We start from the raw sequence: 18,371 nt of genomic DNA on the forward strand, positions 1-18,371 counted from the left end.
AAACAGGTTATTAAGAAACCTTATTCATAATCATAACATTTATCATAATTATTTATAATTAGATAGAGGACTGCAGAAGCAGATCACTCATCGACCCTGGTTGACAGTGCGATCCTTGAGATATGTATCCCAGTGTCACGTCTCTGTCATTGTATTTATGTTATGTTATTTTTCTAGTTGCTTATATTGCTCAAACTTCTCTTATCTTTGTAGTATCTTTTACTTAACCCAGCAGCGATGTTCAGGAAATTTTTTGTCCTTATTTATGTGATCCAATTTCAAAAGGAGATGATCATTTTGTGCAACGCTAAGGAAAAATAACCATCAACAGTCATTAACTCAATTGCCCAACATACAAAATTAGCAATTCCCGAGTTTGCAAATTGCGACTCGTTTCAATCACTTTACACGTTATCTACTATCATTTTGTATAAAAAAAAGTAAGGACCAAAGCAAATAACAATTTTATAAAATCATTAAAATGAGTGTTTTCTAAAGTCAAGAACTGCATGGACTAAAATAGGACTTGCAGAATTATAAACAGCCTCTAAAAAAGCAATTATAGCTCTCGTCCAATTGAGATCCAAGGGATTGCAACAAAGAAATCTTTCTATACCTATACAAGGATTAAAATGCAGTACTTCAAAATTAAATTAAGATGTAATCCTAACACGTATAAAAGGATGCATATAGGAAACAAGATCTTCAAATAACCAAGTCAAATAATGATATGATACAGCCAATTTTCACAACCGATGTTAAGATGTTATCCAGCATTGTTGTTGATCCCGACCTGGCACCCCAAGTGAAAAAATCGTAGCCATGTTTAGACACGATCCGATCCGAGTATCCGATGTTACTTGATTATACAACATTCTTGCTGATCAGTGACCACTATAACAGCCTACCAAAATATTACTTGTCTCATTGCTATCTCTTTCTATCAGCTGGTCTGTTGTTATCAGATGGCGTGTACTCACCAGTAACCCTGCCATTTGCCAAAGAAAATCAGCTACCATTAAACAAACACTAATTGCCCGGGATTTTTTTGAGAAATGCTAGTGACATACTCTCTAACATACTCGTTTGAACATATTGTCTACTATTGGTTGTAATTTTTGTAGGTCTCAGTTAGTATTTAATGAACCTCTCTTAATTTTGTAGTTTTTAATAAATTTAAACCAATGATAGTGTTAGTAAAATTGTGTTAGAGAAAGTGTGTTGGTAACATTTTTGTTTAAACAAAAAAGTGCCAAACATGAGGAAAATTGCTTGCACAAACAGACCCCTCAAACCCCAAGTCAATGAAGTAATTGGATAACACCTTAATCCCACTATGACTTTTCTAGTTTTCCGAGTGATTCATTTGAGTACCAAAGTGTGACTGTGAGGGGTTTGTGAGGATAAAATCTTTGCAAGTATTCACAGAAGAAAACCTATGATGAGAGGTGCTGTTTATGTCACAGTGCAAGTGGCGATGACTCACAAGAAACTAGGAAGCGTGAACATAGTGTGAGATTACAATAAGTTTCATCATAAACCCTGATCATGTACTAATAGTTGAATGCATGTTAGCACAGTAATCAAGGCAAAAATATATTTACCTATTATACAACAACATGGCTTCACCTATTGTCCCTGCAACCTTATTCCGTACCTTTCGAACACAAACCTGAAGCAAGCCTAAGTTAGTATATTTTGTTTAGTATGATACCTAAATAAGCACAATAATGCAACAAACACTCACCTGTACTTGATCAATAGGCCCAGATTCAGGATCCCGATTACGGTGAATAACAATTCCATTGTCACACTTATTTATGAAGTGTGCACTTCCACTTATATCATAGAGATTGGGAGGATCCCCAACCCAATTATGCAGCTATTAAATGAGGAACATCAGAAAGAGTAAAATGAAAAACGATCAAACCAAAGCTGTTTGTTACCAACCTGCCTAGGATGTGCCACAAACCAAACATGGCATCCATGATGTTGGGCAAAACGCTTGATTAAGGTAAGCATCTGGCTCACATATTCTGTTTCAGTCCTGCATGTTTGCAACAAATAAATTAACATCAATAATCAATTATCCATCCATTATCTAGACAACAATAAAGGTAGCTGGCAACAGAAAGAATAATCAGGGTAACACAGTATGTTCTTAGAGAGAGATTGATTTTAGTACAAATGCAAAACAAGAAGTGTTTTCTATTAGACCTTTATCCCCCCACCCCGCTTGATTAAGGTAAGCTTACCCAGAAGCACTTCTAGGAAGAAAAAACCTAAATGAGTTTTTGCATAAGCTCAAATTTACTTGTGCACATACTAATTTGTAGAAGTTCTCTCATCTAATTTGTAGAACTTCTACAAATTAGCTTATGGAGAAGCTCATTTCATTTTTTCTTATTTTTTCTCCTAAAAGTACTTCTGGATAAGCTTACCCAAACAGACCCATTTCAAAATAAATGTTAGTTATCACAGATAATGTATGACGAGATGAAAGCCTTGGATTCCAATCACAATATTCAGATATATTTCTTGTTCTATAATTTCAATTGTAGTTCTCTGATATAAATTCATAGCGGATGAAAGGAATTCTCTAGGCAGTTCCCAGTATTCAAAAGAGTTCACGTACAACTTAAACAAAAGCAAAACAAAATCAAAGTTTAGAATAAGTTATTAAGAGAATTACTGGTTTGGGGGTCGTTGATGATCCAGCTCATTGTAAGGATCAATTACAAGTCCACGCACCCCATGCCTTAATACAGCAGCTTTTGCAAGATCAAGAACCCAACTTATATTTGGAAGGGAGTTATCTTCACACCTAGTATCAACAACCAAGTAGCCAAGCACTAAATTTCATCAGTACAAGTTAAATTACTAATTTAAAATACCGGTGTAACCAAATGTAGGTATTGTACAGTGATTACAGTCTACTTGACACGAACTGCAAAAGCAAGCAGTTTTGACATAATTCAAACATAAAGCTAAGATAAAAAGGTTCATGTCAGGATCCCCCGTCATTCATTTCTATGAAACCATTTCAAAGGCTTAGAAGAATAAACTAAGGAGACCTAAAAATTTATGCATCAACATTGGTACCCAACAAGGATTAAAATTTCAGTCTGATTATTTTATGTGCATGCATCATGTATGTTGTGGCCACCACCTTAGGTACATTGGCCCACACAACACACAACTATAACCACAATTTGAAACCCCAATACCCAATATTAAGGAAACAAAGATTTAATTTAATGGTACTACTAAAGAAAATTCAGTTCTAATAAATGAGTCAAATGCACTAAATTTTATTGCCGCTTCACTTATACCTTCATTTAGAAAGATTTTCCCCTTAATATTTGAAATTTTTAAAAAATATGAAGAAAAAAATCAACAGTGCCACTAATCATAACAAGCATCAAGCTAAAAATGCACAAATGATTGAATATGGTATTCCACAAGTTATAACTACAAGCTGGGCTCCTTGTAATGGACTTACCTTATGAGAGAGAAAGTATCACTTAACCAGAGCTTGCCCTGTTCAAATTCCTCCACACTCATCCGTTCAACACTTTCACCGTAACTATCATTAGATCAATAAGTCAATTAAGATAATCAAATATATATATATATATATATAGAGAGAGAGAGAGAGAGAGGAGGAGGAGGAGGAAGAGAGGGGGGGTGGGGGGGGGGGAGCAAATTACACCAAGAGTAACTCTATAAGAGTTGCTCCTCGTCCTCTCCATTTATTTTCTTAAAATCTAATGGTTCTAATAAGTAACTAAACAATTTAGATTTCCAAAAAAAAATGAATGGTGAGAATGGAAAGTAACTCTTTTGTAGTTAATCTTAGAGTAACTCGACCCTTCCCCATATATAAGGAGGGATCAAGTTACTCCACATTCCACTCCCAACCCTTAAATTTTTATAATTGGAAGGTTAAAGCCAAGTTACTCATTATAATCAATAGATTAACAGAAAATAAAGGATTGGAATGAAGAGTAACTCTTTTAAAATTACTCTTGGAGTAACTTGATCGCTCATATATATTGCAATTTTAGCAAGAAACAAAGGAAAATTATTGTAAAAATTAGAGATGCCATACCACATGTTTCAATACTAAATGATAGGGAAATTAATAAAGACATCAAGCACAAAATACATTTGAGGAGGTTATAATTGAGAAAAGCACTATGAGATATTTGAGACTGCAAATAAACTAGTTATTCTCTATGGTAGTGAATGTTAGGCTTTAAAGGGACAGGAAAAAGTGGGAGTAACAAAAATGAGAGTGTTAAAATGGATATGTGACCGTACAAGAAAACACAAGATACAAATATATACGTGGAGATAATGATGTGACACCTATCAAGGAAAAGATGGCAGAAAATTGGTTAAAAGATGGTTTGGACATATTCAAAGGCTGAATGCAATAGTAAGGAGTGTAGATCACATGGTTTTTAACTTTGTAAAAAGGAGTAGAGGGAGCTTAAGGACATTGGAGAAAATTATTGAAAGGGATCTCATGGTAAATAATATGAGAATTTAATTTTTAATTGAGCCTAATGACATCATTTTTTCGTGTAACCAACCTCACCTAGTGGAATAAGGCTATTTTGTTGTAATAAAGCAATAAATAACAAAGGGCTGACAAAAAGATGACCAAACAGTATAAATCATAAAAATAATATGCAAAGCTCACCGTTCATTAAAGAAAGGCTTCTTCAAGTGTTTCTCCAAAAGTTTTCGAGCATGTTCTCTAACCTATATATAGGGCAGTCAAAAAAGAATCAGAAAAAAATGCACAAATTCTGACTGGAATGTAAGAGGCAATGATTTTAAAACTGATTATTGTCCGCATGGCAAATATGCTACAACCAGGCACGTAATGGATAAAATTGGAGAAAATGACAGAATTTAACACAGGTTCAACCAGCAGGAACTTCAGTCAAACAAATAAATAGTGAAGATTACAAAGAGCAGCCACTCAAAACTGAAACTGCAATCCCAAAATAGCCAACACTCACTTTTGGGATGACCAAACTATGGAATTAACAAGACATATATAGGTACATCAATACGTACTCCAAACACAAGCCAAAAACAAAAGGTTCTTCTAAAATAAGAAAAAAACAGCTGTAAGAGCTTTCCAATATATCTGCATATCTGACATATAGACCACTCCTAAATGTAAACATCTATTGCAGACAGTAATTTGAGCTTGAGATGTGAGCAGAGCACAAGCCCAATTTACCTTGTACTGATTTTTTTTTAGGAATAGAGCATCATACACCAGGATACCTAGTTAACTACATGTAGCCAACCCCACCAAATGAGAAGAGCTTTTGTTTATAGTTAACATGAAGAAATATGTTGGAGATTGGAGACAAATAGAATAGTTTTATTCACCCAATGATGTTTATGCAATATTGAGCATCCAGAACCAGTTAAGTCAATCAACGATTTCTGAAACACATTCAGTTAACTTATTGTCCAACAAATAACAATCATTACATACAACAAATAAAGTAAAACTAGAGGGAGAAAGAGAATCAATTTATTTACTTTTCTTATCTGAGAAGATCTCTGAATAACAGAAACTAACCATAAAATCACAATAGAAATACATGAGTAAGCACAGGACCACATGTATTACCATACTATTACCACAAATATCTAAACCTAATCCACTATTTCATAATCACTTAAAAGAGTGCAAAAAATATCCTGATCAAGGAAAGAAAGGTATGATTCTTGTTCCAGTTGCAAATAGCAAATGCAAACATTTTTTGGTGAATAGAAACATAATTTTGAAAGTCATCAATGAACAATCTAACCTTGTTCTCCATAGAACAAAGTGCAAATTTCCAGCCGGCAATTTCATTAAGATTGCAAAGAAGAGCATCAATCCACTCACTCTTCCCGGAATTAGGAACTCCAGTTACTATGGTCAGTTCTCCTGGTACAACCTGATAAAAGTAATTTAATAGAACAATATCAGGATCTACAATTCCATACAAAGAAAAAGGGTTGCATTGTTATATGCTATGTAACATACTTTTGTTAAGAAAAAAAATTGATGAATAGATAAAATCACAACCCCATGGGATAATACTTTGTCATTTTTGTTAGCAGATCAAATCACAGATATGAAATTATGAAGTAGTCAAGGATACATTTAAAAGTATGATATAGAATCACAAACATTAATTTCAAATCAATTAATTATTTTTCATATAAAATTCCATCAACAACTATTGCAAATGTTGTGCTGATGAGCAAGGAACTGGAAATATGTATTTTACAATTAAAGGCTGATACATGATTCCAATATCCCACTAAATACAAACTCAAAACCATTGTTCTTTTTCAAATAATAATACAATCACAATTCATAACATATTACACCTTTCCTTGATGCCTGGTGACACATTGAACAGTTTAATAAATCTACTTACCAGTCATAATACAAAAACAGATAAAACTTAAATCTAACAGAATTACATGATGCTGGCATCCTAATTATTTGGTAAGCACACAAAATAATATTCTAAACCAATTTGAATTCTAAAAGAATTGGAATTGAAATCAAAATCCACTGTTTTAATTCCAATTCTAACATCCAAACAGACCCTAATATCTTGGGTGGAGATATTCTTTAATATCTTGAATTTTTTAATTTTCAATTTTTCTCTTTATTACATGGGTGTTAATCTAGTCACATTAATAGGACAACCTGCATTGTTGTTTGATATACTATTATCTGTAAGTAAATAAGTAAATAAATAAATAAACAAAAAAAAACAAATATACAACAAAATGTTCATCATATTAAGAAAATATAGGAATGTAATAAACTGCCCTTACATTGTATAAGTCATTCAGATTATTCCACCCAGTTGAGATACCAATGTCATATCCTAAGGTTCGATGGTAATATGCATCAATCTCATCAAAGTAATCTCTGAAGTTAAACAATCCACGTATTGGATATAATTCAGCATTCTCAATCACTTCCTTGAGTGCATCAGGGCCCAAATACATGAGAACCTGTGAATAAGTTATAGGGGGGATAATTATGTAGGTGTTTGGAAACACATCATAGGAAATAAAAATCTATCAGCAAGCTGTCCCAGAAAAAAAAAAATATATACATACACACACACGCGCGCGCGCACACACACACACACATATATATATATATATAAAATAAGCTAATCCAAACAGGTATGTCAATAAAACCAAGCACACTAGACCAACATGAATAGCATACACCAGCCAGTAAAATGTATATTTATAACCTTGAGTTTGCAGTCTAAGTTTCTAACTTTCTAATCTAGTCTACTAATATAAGCATTAACATTAACAATAATAAATTCACAGACAATGCATGTAAACATGAAGCTGATTAAGAGTAACCATTACAGTTCTATCTGTCACATGCATCTTCATTCATAGTTCATAGTCACTTGACAATCAAAATAAGAGTTGTCTACAGAAAAGTTACAAAAGCATCATTTCTTTTCAATATTTTGGGGTTTTATTTTTTAGGGGACAAGAGTGAGAAGAAAGGTGCAGGTGAAGGTGAAGGGGAACTTGGGCATGCAAATTGATATCTGACCTCATTTGCATCTTTGCAATTGTCTGACCTTGATTTTCTAGGCCACCTGACCCGCCAGCATCTGCAACCACCCAAGAGAGAAAGGTTTAAAAAAATGTGAAACAAGCATGAAAAGAGAAAAACAACCCTCCCATAATTTTTTTAAAATGTAAAAACAATGAATAAACTAAATGCATAGAACAGTGAAAACAGCCATTCTGTCTTGTCTAGCCGTGAAGATGTTGAAACAATAACAATATCAACATCACATAAAAGATTTACAGTGACACCCAAAACATGCAAAAGCAACTAAAAATAGTTTATCTATACAACATTTTGGCCACTTTCTAGATTCAAAATTACTCACCCAAATACAATAAATACACAGCACATATAAAGTAAAATGAAACTACTACCAAAAAATATAGGCATCATCTGCTAATTGAAAGCATAACTGCATGAGATTTTCTCAAATAGATCAATGATTATGATAATTTATATAAGTGATAAATAAAATCAAGACAAAAACATTCTAACTTTTCTTTTCCAATGCGGCGTGCAAGCTCCTCAGCCAAGGCTTGACCAGGTGGATCCCCATCAGTGGCAAGTATAACCCGAGTTGCCTATCAATATAAACATTGAGAAACATAATGAGGAGAGTTTATGGAAGCTGTTTCTTTCTGCACATTCAAAAGAAAGAAATAATAATTAACAAACCTTCTTTAGTTCATCTTTACAGTTCCACAGATACTGATACTTTTTGTCCTAGCTTTACAGAATTAGAAATATGACAGGAGCATTAGCTTATAAATGCGACCACAGTAAGACTGACAACACATAAGAAAATGAAAAATTACACAAATAATATTACAGATACAGTATATTAAGAATAAAAAAAAGACCTTATCCTGAGGTGGCAACTCCTCCTTTGAGGAGACTGATGGAGGTGCACCATCAGGAACACTGACACAATTGAAGAAGCCAGCTTCTTCCATTGCCAGCTTGTCCATTTCACCTTCGACCTACAGCGTTAAACCAATATACTAAGCATAAAGCAAAACTTTAACCTTCACATAATTTCTACAGAGTACAAAATACATACAATGATGATGTCATTATGTCCCACAATGTCATCTAATCCATAAAAGATCTTTTCAGTATTTGCTTCCTGAAATAAAAGGATATTATGGGAAAGATGTAATTGTCATAAAATCAGAAAAATATAATGTGTACATAAAAACAAATTTGGCAACGGACAGAAAACATATGTTAAGATTTAAGATAATATGAAAAAAATATCTTCTAGGCTTCCAGCATAATTTAATTATTCTGTTAGAGACATAATATAAAGCCGTTCATATGTCTTCATCAAACAATTTAAGCTTTTGGGATAGTTAGTTCATGACATGGTATCAAAGACTCTATGACCAAATGGTCTAGAGTTTGATACTTGTTTCCCCCACTATAGTAATAAGAAAAAGAATTTCAGCACAAGGGAGCTAGGGCTATGCATTATCCACACATCAAGCCCAAAGGGCTCATGTCAGGGAGCATGTTAGAAATGTAACATAAAATCATTCATGTGTCTTCACCTAACAGTCTAAGCCTTGATGATAGCTGGTTGTCGTGACATATACAATGAACACGACTATTTAAAGCTAAAGAGGATGAAGGAAAGAGAGAAGTAGAAGAGAATAAGGAAAGCAAAACAATGGCTTTGTAGTTTGTACCTATTGGCCAGCTTATCAAAAACTAATAACAATGATGATGATGAGAGCAGAAAGATAAAGATGGAAATAATTATCTAGATTTATTTTATTTTATTTGATTGATTGTATTTACAACTGCATACTATACATAAATTGAGGTTACAAGGACGTAAGAGTAGGAGCTCAGTGCACATGCCCATAACTAAAAGGCACCAACACTAATAATCTAAACAAAAAACTTCCATGTTCACATAATTAGTAGGAGAGATGTTATTTTAATTATGCTCACCAAAATATGTAAAGATGTTTACCATCACTGTTATTTTAACTTTCAAATTTCAATGCTAATTAATTCTCAGCATCATCAGTAATTGCAATACCTGCCAAAACATTTTGTTGATGTCTCGATACTTGCAACTAATAAGCCCTCCATTTTGATGATACGGGAATGCAATCACAATCTACCAAACATATGTTACAGAAACAGTCAGTAACAGGTCAGTCACTTGTAAAGTAAAAGAGTGGGATAGAACAGTAGCTACATTAAGAAAGTAAATGCTTATATATTACCCTTAGAAATAGTTGAACTTTCAAGGTAGTATCTCTGTTAAATAAAATCAATAGAAATCTTTGCCTAATTAATCAATAAGTGTTGTTGAAAACTGAAAAATAACATTAAATAGAAACTGTCATTTTTAACACTGCCTATTCAATCAGCTAGTAGGTGTAAATGATATCAGTCATATCATCAAATTCAAAGTTAATACATATACACCAAGGGGCATTTTCTGGTAAATAAAACCAAAACCAACCTCAAATGTTTGCTTTTGGATCTCTTTTTCAATCAAAGAAACCAGACAATCATAAGGAATTTTAATGTAGAGGAACTACCATACATGGAAGATACATATTCATATTCAGAATATTATATCCCTAATTCTTTTATCATTTGAAAAAGTATGTAAAATCTGTTCTGTCTTGATAAGAGTACCATCAAACTTATGCTGTTTACTAACTGGATCATTATTATCTTAAAAATTAATATTCTATATCACTCAAATTAAGCTCGTAATTTAGCGGTAAACTGACCTGATCATCATATTTTCTCTGCTTCACACCATTTCTCTCCAGAGTCTGTTTTGAAATCAAGCGCTCAGAAAAGTACGTGACCAGCTGAAACAGGGCAAACAAAGTCGCATTCACCACATTGATTGGAAATGAACAAAAAATATTATCAATACAATTGAAAGACTAACTATATGATAAATAAAACATAAAAGCAGGACCCATTAGGTATCAATTCTAATCACTAAAGGCTTGTTTGCATTTCTGTTTATAGTTTTTTTTATCATCATACTTCTGTTTATAGAGAGCAACAACCCACACCACTTTGTGTTTGTTACTTTCAAAAAATACAGGTTTAGTTTCATGCATATCCAGAACAAATAGGCCATAACTAAATGCAGAGAACAGAAACAATATGAGAAAACAATGGTTCTGCTGCCAAGACATAAAGCACTCAAATAGCATAGCAGGGACACAAATTAGCAATAAATATCAGCATATTCAATAGACACACAGTTGTAATGGGACAGGATCAAATTCAATTGACGATAAGTGTCAAACTTGGCAAAATTAAACCTTTAATAACTTTTTACAAACATTAATTTTATAAATCCAACCATAGCATTAAAAGTTCTCATGAAATATATCAAGTCCAAAAATTTTATACAATTTAAAAACTAGTTGATATTCTTGCACCACTTTATTTAAACACTAAATGTGTTTTCCACACATTTGGTTTCACATTTTGCTATTATCTCAAATGTGAAAATGTTTCCAACTCTGTTTCTAACAAAAGGCAACTTTGATGTAGCTTTTAAATTTGGGTCGACAAATTTATACTGTTTCACTACAAACTTCTTTTGATTCTTTTGAAACAAAAGCTTCAAAACATAAATCACTTCACTTCAAACTAAATTTTAACCAAAATCACTTCACTTCAAACTAAATTTTAACCAAAATCATTTCACAAAATCATCTAAAATCAAGAAACACTCACCCAAACATACACTAAGCAACAGAGGACAGGATTTAGTCATGAGAAATATCTGCCCTTCAAATGACTAGTATAGCTCACCCAAAAAATTATAAAGTGCTGGGACAAAATTAGCTAAGGTAAAATTTAATAACCTCATCACAAAGTGGTTCTAGTTCCAATTCCTCCTCTGTGATTTTTCTTATCTTTTTAACCGGGGCTAGTTGAGTTCTTGCAGAATTGCTACCAGCAAAGGCCTACAGAAGAAGGTAGAAAAATGAACCAAATACCACATCTGCCTGTGTTAATCAGGACCTGACCTGCTGGAAAATGACAATATTTAACCTGTGTACTGCCTTTCCACCCACACTTTCCGCGAAAGCAATTCCATGCAGCAGATCCACTAAAACTCAAAATTTGCCAAAATTAAAACAAAGTAGATGTCCGATCAGCTATGAAATAGAAATTATAGAATCAGATAAGTTTATGAAATAAATGATAAATCTCATACCCATCTGGTGCAATGTAAAGAGATAAGCTCCTTTCTTCCTGGTCGCCACCTAGGCACTAATAAAAAAATAATATTAATGGCACATCTACCAAATGCAAAAATCACCTTCAAATCCCACTGGGGATGTATGAAATGTGATCCATGTAAGGAAAATGAACTACTCTCACTACATAGTCCCACTATCCCAGAGCAAAATGGAGACTAGAATCAAACAAATTAAATGCATTGGTGTGAAACACTCTTATCGATTCACTCTTTCGGGGATTGTCATTTTTAATAGAATAATCTACTCCCTCAACTCAAAAATAAAAATTGCCCCTTCAAATAATCACCGTATGACAAACTTCCAATTCGATACCAAAAAAGGAAATTTGTACACAACTCCACACCTGAAACATGATCAACAACAAAGACACGTTTTTTTTGTCTCGAGTGAAACAGCTATTTGGGGACAGACAAAGGTCTAACAAAACTGCAAAACTTTCCAAAGCATCTAAACATCACAGTTGACAAGTCCTACATGAAAAGCTTCTAATGTTCAAAAAACATTCAACTTTGAAGAAAGGTAAGAGACACACCTCAGGACAAAGCAAGTGATTGTACTGCCCTGGCTCACACATTTCAGTTTCCACTCCAATAGCCTCCAACTTCTTTTTCAAAATATTTAACTGCAACTCCATATTCTTCTCCACAGGGCTCTCCAATTGAACTTGGGGTGGGGAAAACAAAACCAGCAACATTACAGGTTAGCAACATTAAACACATATTTAAGGTTGTTCTGTCCCCAACAGCAAAAGGGCACCATCTTACCTGGTCTAGGGATGCTGGCTTGAGAGGCACCGTGGTAGCCGTTGGTTCTGAGTGGCAATGGAGGGTTCCTTGAAATGGGTTTGGAACAGAACACGGTGAAGAAGGGTCTGTGGCAGGGAAAACGGTGCCGTTGGGAAAAGAGAGTGTTTTTGAGGTTTGGGAATGGAGAAGAGTGGAAGAAGGTTTGAGTGGTCATGGTGGTGAGTTTTGAGGAGGTGAATAATAAGGGACGTAGGGTGTGGGAATAACGAAGACGCATGCTTCTTTCTTATTTCCTTACTGCAGAGAGTTTTTGTTATGTGTGGTGTTTCTCTAACAGGGCTTCATGGTGTTTGTGAGTGGAAGTGGCAGAGAGGGTTTTGCCGTTTTGGTCTAAGACTCTCAACTTTGAAGTCCAAAGAGAAAGTCTACACACAAAATCATTGGTGTTGTGTGTATAGCTTAGGGTACTAATGAGTTAGACCATATATGATTTTGTGTGTAGTTAAATAGAACGCGGAATCTTGTATTACTTTGTCAATCATTTGAGTTAGAAAATTTTGAAATATAAGTAAACTAATATTTAAATATATATTTATATATAATTATAATTATAGTTTATAATTATTTTTAAATCTATAATCATAGTATAATTAAAAAAATTTAAGAAATAAATTATTTTCAATATATAAATTATTTTTTTATAATTTATAATAAATAATTTAAATTATGATATATATAATTTTTTTAAAAATTGAAATAGATAGGTTATAATTGTCTCCTACACTTGCTTTTTCGCAATATTTTTTATTAATTATTTGGTATATTGTGTTTTTTAATTTTGTTTGTGCCTTATTTAGTAGTTACTTGTTTAATAAATTGTTCATCTCAAGCTAGCTAATCTGATAAGTCCAATGTTGAGAAGCTCAAATGCAATATAAAGGGCTCCAAAACCATAAAGCTTGGTTCCAAATCTTGAGATTTTGAAGGCAAAGAGGCCAGGGACATTTGGGTGGTGACTTCCATGCTTGTGTTGTGGATTAATCTTCCCTTATCTTTCTATTAGATTCTCCTTTTCCCATGACTATGAGTAGATAAAGTCATTCTTGTTGAGGTTTGATGTAACTAGATCTCATTCTATGTAATTACTACATTATTTTTATTCAATAAAGTATGTCATTATTTTCCTTCATCATTCAAACATTCATAGTCTACTAACTTTACTATTAATTACCCAAATATCGCAATGTCTCTGTGGAGGCAACTTTACTCGTTATTATTGTTACTTGAGTGATTTGATACACTTGTCATTAGAAATTATTTACTTCATTAGAAAATTAGAATGTTAACAAGATTAAAAGATCTACCAGAAGGGCTAAGAATGAATCAATACCTAACAGAAAGCTCATTCATAATACATAGTTTACACAAGGAGCATATAATACAAAAGTCGCGTGTACAAGACTAACATATCCTAAGTAACACACTAAAAGTTATCGGAAGGTGTCATCTGTCATGTGACCCTTACAGAGGACTTCAGTTTTGGAACCTTGAAGCCGGAAGAGAACAGTTTCGGAGTCTCAGAAGTGGGAATAACTGGAGCCTCTTTCCTCTTCATGCTTTTTGTTTTTGTCCCCTGGACATTAAGATTCAGGAAGTTATATAAAACAAAGAAGTAACGCATTCTTTTTCTCAATTATAACAAAATCAAGAAGTTATATAAATTTAAAACTATCAACTATCACTCTCAACATGACACACAGGAAGTACCAAGAAGTGATATTGGAGAAGAATACCCATCCACATTACTAGAACATGACATAATGATGGGAAATTGTATATAAATCTAAACTTTCCTCTCAGATATGCTAAATAAGGCAGCTCAATGAGCAGTAAATATGCTAAACTGTCTTGTATCAGGTTGACAAGTTATTGTGGAATGCATGAAGTTGCAAATTTAGAAATGGATATCTAATAAAGCAGAAAAGAGTATTTGCAGACAATAAAAGGAAAATCATGGAATGGGGGAACTCATACAATGAACACGCATTTCAATTGAAATGAATATATTATGTTGTCATACTTTAGCAGAAAATTCTATCATTTGGATTTTGAAAGCAGGGTACCACTAACATACACCATGTTCCAAGAACAAAATCCTGAGCTCGAAGTATTGATCCATAAAAAAGAAAGCCAACAGTAACCAATGGTACCACCAGCGAAGAACATGAATGATAGAAGGCAGAAAAAATTAACAGGACAATATAGGAAGATAAGCAATTAGTAAAAGAGCAGGTCATACCTTTTCAGAGGATTTGGCAGGAACTGGAGCATCAGGAGTACATATTTCTTTTTTCAGAGTCATATTTCTTCTACTCTTGTTGCTCTTAACAACTCCTGACTCAGGTGCTTTAGTTCCTTCTGTGCAGCGATTTAAAACAGATGGTGTAACTTGGCTGTTCCTGAACTTTCTTAAAGATTCCAACTCCACTGAGAGTTCAGATATTTCATTGTTCAATCTTTTTGTCTCAGCTTCCATCTCAGCCATTTTACTTTGTAACTCTGATATTTTACTATCCTTTTCATAATTTTCAGACTGTAGCTGCTCCATGCTAGAAACAAGTATCTTTATCTTTTCATTTGCTTTTTCTACTTCAGCTTCTTTAGTCCTTAATTTATCAGCATAATCATTCTCCATTACATTATATTGATTCCACATAAATTTCTTTTCTGCCAAGAGTGTCGTCACCTCCGAATATTTTTCTAAAGCAAGCTTATCATATTCACCTTTTAACCTACTAAATTCATCTTTGTTTTCACTGGAATACTTCTCTTTTTCTGCAGTATTCCTAGTGGACATGTTCCCTCTATCCGTGCTTCCTTTCTTCTTCAAGTCAGTATCCTTAAATGCTGTTCCTTGATCCTGTTAAAAAGGTGACTGCTCAGCATAATGTAAAGCATAAGAAATTTTTAAAAAACTCAATAAATATGCAAGGCAGACAACAAATAACATACTTCTCCATTAGAGGATTTACAAGAAAGGATTTCAAACCAGGCTTTAAAATCCGCCAACTCATCCTCTGCATGCTCTGCAATCAGAAGATAAATGAACACAAGTCAATAAATGCAGTTAAAACAATTTCAAATAATAATTCAAACCCCTATGTTTCAACTACTGACAACTTTCCCTTGAGTAGCAAAAATCAAAGATATTGATAATTTAAACCATCTTAACCAAAAAATGAAACTAAAAAATCTCCATAGCATGTGCTAGGAGAGATCCATCATCCAGGATCAGGAACTTTCAAAATGGGTCCTCCAATCCAGAATTTAACCACCTAAGCCAACTCTTACAGTCATGTACTATCATGTAAAGTTATTCACATTTGGGAAATGCAAATAATCCCTATCTAAGTATCATGTACCATGTACCATGTACCATGTTACATCCAGGACCTTTCCAAGATTGACAGTAGAAATTCACCTTATAAGCCATTTCTTCTAGTCACAGATCAGATAAAATTGTTCAAATTCAAGAAATTATTAATGTAACTCTTCTCCTATGCAAATAATTCCAGTATGGGGTCAAAGTGAATGCATGTTCTCTAGTGTCCCCCAAAAACTCAACTCAGGCACTTCAAATAACAAAAATCTACATCATACCAAGAAACTATCCATAACAAAAAATCCACAACAATCTCCATCCTTGATAGAAGCAAACAACAAAACCAACTTTCTACTCCTTGAAGGCAAAACATTCAGGAATAAAACATCAAATTCAGAATCTAACACCAAGAACCAAAACCAAACATTTCCCCCGTAAAATTAGGGCAAAATTAAAAACTTTTTACAAGAAATCAAAGAAAAATGACTGACCTAAAATCCATTTCAACATAGCAGCCTCTCTGTGCTTCAAACTAAGCGCAAAATCCGCCTTTGCCGCCTCGAGCGACTGTTTCTTCTCCTCAAACGTCAACATCCCATTCATCTACACAAACAGTGGCAATGAAAACATAAAAAACAGTACAAAACACACCTCTTTATTTAAAATTTTAGGGAAACCCTAAAAAGAGAAAAGAACAATTGCTTACCTGAGAAATTTGATCCTTGTGACATCGAACATCGGAGACCCACCCTTCGTGCTGCATTCGAAGGCGGTCTTCGAGAAACTTGTGGCGGCTCGCGAAGGAGTGAAGCTGGTTCTGCTGGCTGCACACCATCTGAACCAGCGATTTGAAGATGTTGCTCCAGTTTCTGTGTTCCGAAGAAACGACGTCGTTGTTGGAGGGTTCTGCTTTTCTGGACGTGCGCATCGTGAAATTCAGAGAAAAGCGCGACTGGGTGAGTGAAGAATTTGAAATTGGAAGAAGTGAAAGAGAAGAGAAGCGACAAAATTCTAAATGGCGAGAGAATTGCAAGTTACAACGGTCGAATTTTTAGTACAGCAATTTCAAAAACTTGATTGCGTTTGTTTCAGTCTTAACCTTTACGACCCGGCGGCCCAATAAGTACTCTTAGGCTTTTTCTAAACACATTCCTCTTTACTTGTACACCTCCTATCTCTTATTATTTTTCAATAAGTGGAAGGGGTGTAAAAGTATAAATGGAAGGTGTATTTACCATAAACCTTCTCTTACACTCGTGCTCAAAGGTGGGGTTGGGTCCGTGTGGGACAAGACTCTTTCTATTTACACTCATTTTTCGCTAAATACACAAATACCCCCTTTCTACCTCCCACCTACCCATTATACCATTTTCCCTTAAAGATGTACACCCATTTTTTTTCTTTCTGGAAATGTATTTCCAAAATTAAATGTACCTATTCTGGAAGTATGTTTTTTTTTAATAAAATATCACTTAGGAATTAAGATCGTTGAATAGAAATACAAAAAAAAAATCATTGACAAGATAAACACTTATCTTATACTTATGTTTGTTAATTTTATTTTTGCCCTATCATTGAGGTTCTTTAAATCCTATCTAAAATCTTATTTTAAATCTATCCTTATTATTCTTTAAATCCTAATTTTAAATCATATTCACCGTGTATTCATTATATAATATTGTGTTTTCATCAATAACATATAAATTTTTGTGTTTTCCTTCATGTGATATTATGTAAGGTATGATCATGACTAACTTCATCTATTATACACCTTAATTGTAAAGCAAAACTTTTGATGATGGTTTTTTCCTTTAAGTGCATTCATTCATTTTCTAATTCAAGTCTATGTTAATGATTTAAGTCCCAACCCTCAATGACTCTTAAGTACTTTGATTGAGGTATAATTTATCATTACCAAAAATAACGTATGCCATTCTGGAAATGTATATATGAAACAATAAATTATAGTTTCAAAGATATATTTCTAGAATAGGTATATTTAATCTTGAAAATATATTTCTGAAAAGAAAAAAGAGATGTACATCTTCAAGGAAAAAGAATGTTTAAGTACTTTTGACGACTTCTTTCACTGTAAATAAAATATTTTAATTCTTTATTTCTTTTTTAATTTATTCATTGTAAAAATTTATTTATTTTTACTTTATTCCCCGTGGTTAGCTAGTTGTGTGGAGTACTAACATTATTAATGACGATGATGTCATCTTCATGTCATGTCATTTATACTAATGATAAAGAAAATACTCTCATTTGGTGTATAAATTTTACTAGACCATTTTACCCTTTGTTAATTTTTAAATTTTTATTACTTCTCC

At 33.4% G+C, this 18,371-nt stretch overlaps 2 protein-coding genes across 2 annotated transcripts; both read right to left on the reverse strand.

The window, feature by feature from the left end:
* Nucleotides 1-441: 441 nt before the first annotated feature.
* On the reverse strand, nt 442-13,119 carry LOC100804637 (twinkle homolog protein, chloroplastic/mitochondrial). Its single transcript, XM_003534746.4, has 21 exons — nt 12,675-13,119; nt 12,443-12,573; nt 11,865-11,920; nt 11,699-11,756; nt 11,509-11,610; nt 10,405-10,488; nt 9,696-9,776; nt 8,709-8,774; nt 8,509-8,628; nt 8,324-8,371; nt 8,144-8,229; nt 7,628-7,688; nt 6,874-7,056; nt 5,844-5,975; nt 4,709-4,770; nt 3,503-3,586; nt 2,693-2,824; nt 1,951-2,047; nt 1,748-1,882; nt 1,605-1,672; nt 442-988 (listed from the first exon to the last, which is right to left on the reverse strand). Exons 1-21 carry the CDS (start codon nt 12,931-12,933, stop codon nt 931-933), a joined length of 2,103 nt encoding a protein of 700 aa, XP_003534794.2. The 5' UTR covers nt 12,934-13,119; the 3' UTR covers nt 442-930.
* Nucleotides 13,120-14,041: 922 nt separating this feature from the next.
* LOC100812121 (uncharacterized protein PFB0145c) lies at nt 14,042-17,100 on the reverse strand. The gene is made up of 5 exons (XM_014761866.3): nt 16,745-17,100; nt 16,530-16,641; nt 15,669-15,742; nt 14,956-15,576; nt 14,042-14,289 (listed from the first exon to the last, which is right to left on the reverse strand). Exons 1-5 carry the CDS (start codon nt 16,964-16,966, stop codon nt 14,167-14,169), a joined length of 1,152 nt encoding a protein of 383 aa, XP_014617352.1. The 5' UTR covers nt 16,967-17,100; the 3' UTR covers nt 14,042-14,166.
* Between the last annotated feature and the right edge of the window lie 1,271 nt (nt 17,101-18,371).

Source organism: Glycine max, chromosome 9, assembly GCF_000004515.6.
Source record: "Glycine max cultivar Williams 82 chromosome 9, Glycine_max_v4.0, whole genome shotgun sequence".
Classification (NCBI taxonomy): Eukaryota; Viridiplantae; Streptophyta; class Magnoliopsida; order Fabales; family Fabaceae; genus Glycine; species Glycine max.

Coding starts and splice junctions, on each gene's coding strand:
- LOC100804637 (XM_003534746.4), bottom strand. CDS start 12,933: ATGCGTCTTCGTTATTCCCACACCCTACGTCCCTTATTATTCACCTCC. Junction 12,574..12,674: donor AGCCAGCATCCCTAGACCAG/GTAAGATGGTGC, acceptor CCCCACCCCAAG/TTCAATTGGAGAGCCCTGTG. Junction 2,825..3,502: donor GATACTTTCTCTCTCATAAG/GTAAGTCCATTA, acceptor TGTTGATACTAG/GTGTGAAGATAACTCCCTTC.
- LOC100812121 (XM_014761866.3), bottom strand. CDS start 16,966: ATGCGCACGTCCAGAAAAGCAGAACCCTCCAACAACGACGTCGTTTCT. Junction 16,642..16,744: donor ACAAGGATCAAATTTCTCAG/GTAAGCAATTGT, acceptor CTGTTTGTGTAG/ATGAATGGGATGTTGACGTT. Junction 14,290..14,955: donor CTGCCAAATCCTCTGAAAAG/GTATGACCTGCT, acceptor CTTAATGTCCAG/GGGACAAAAACAAAAAGCAT.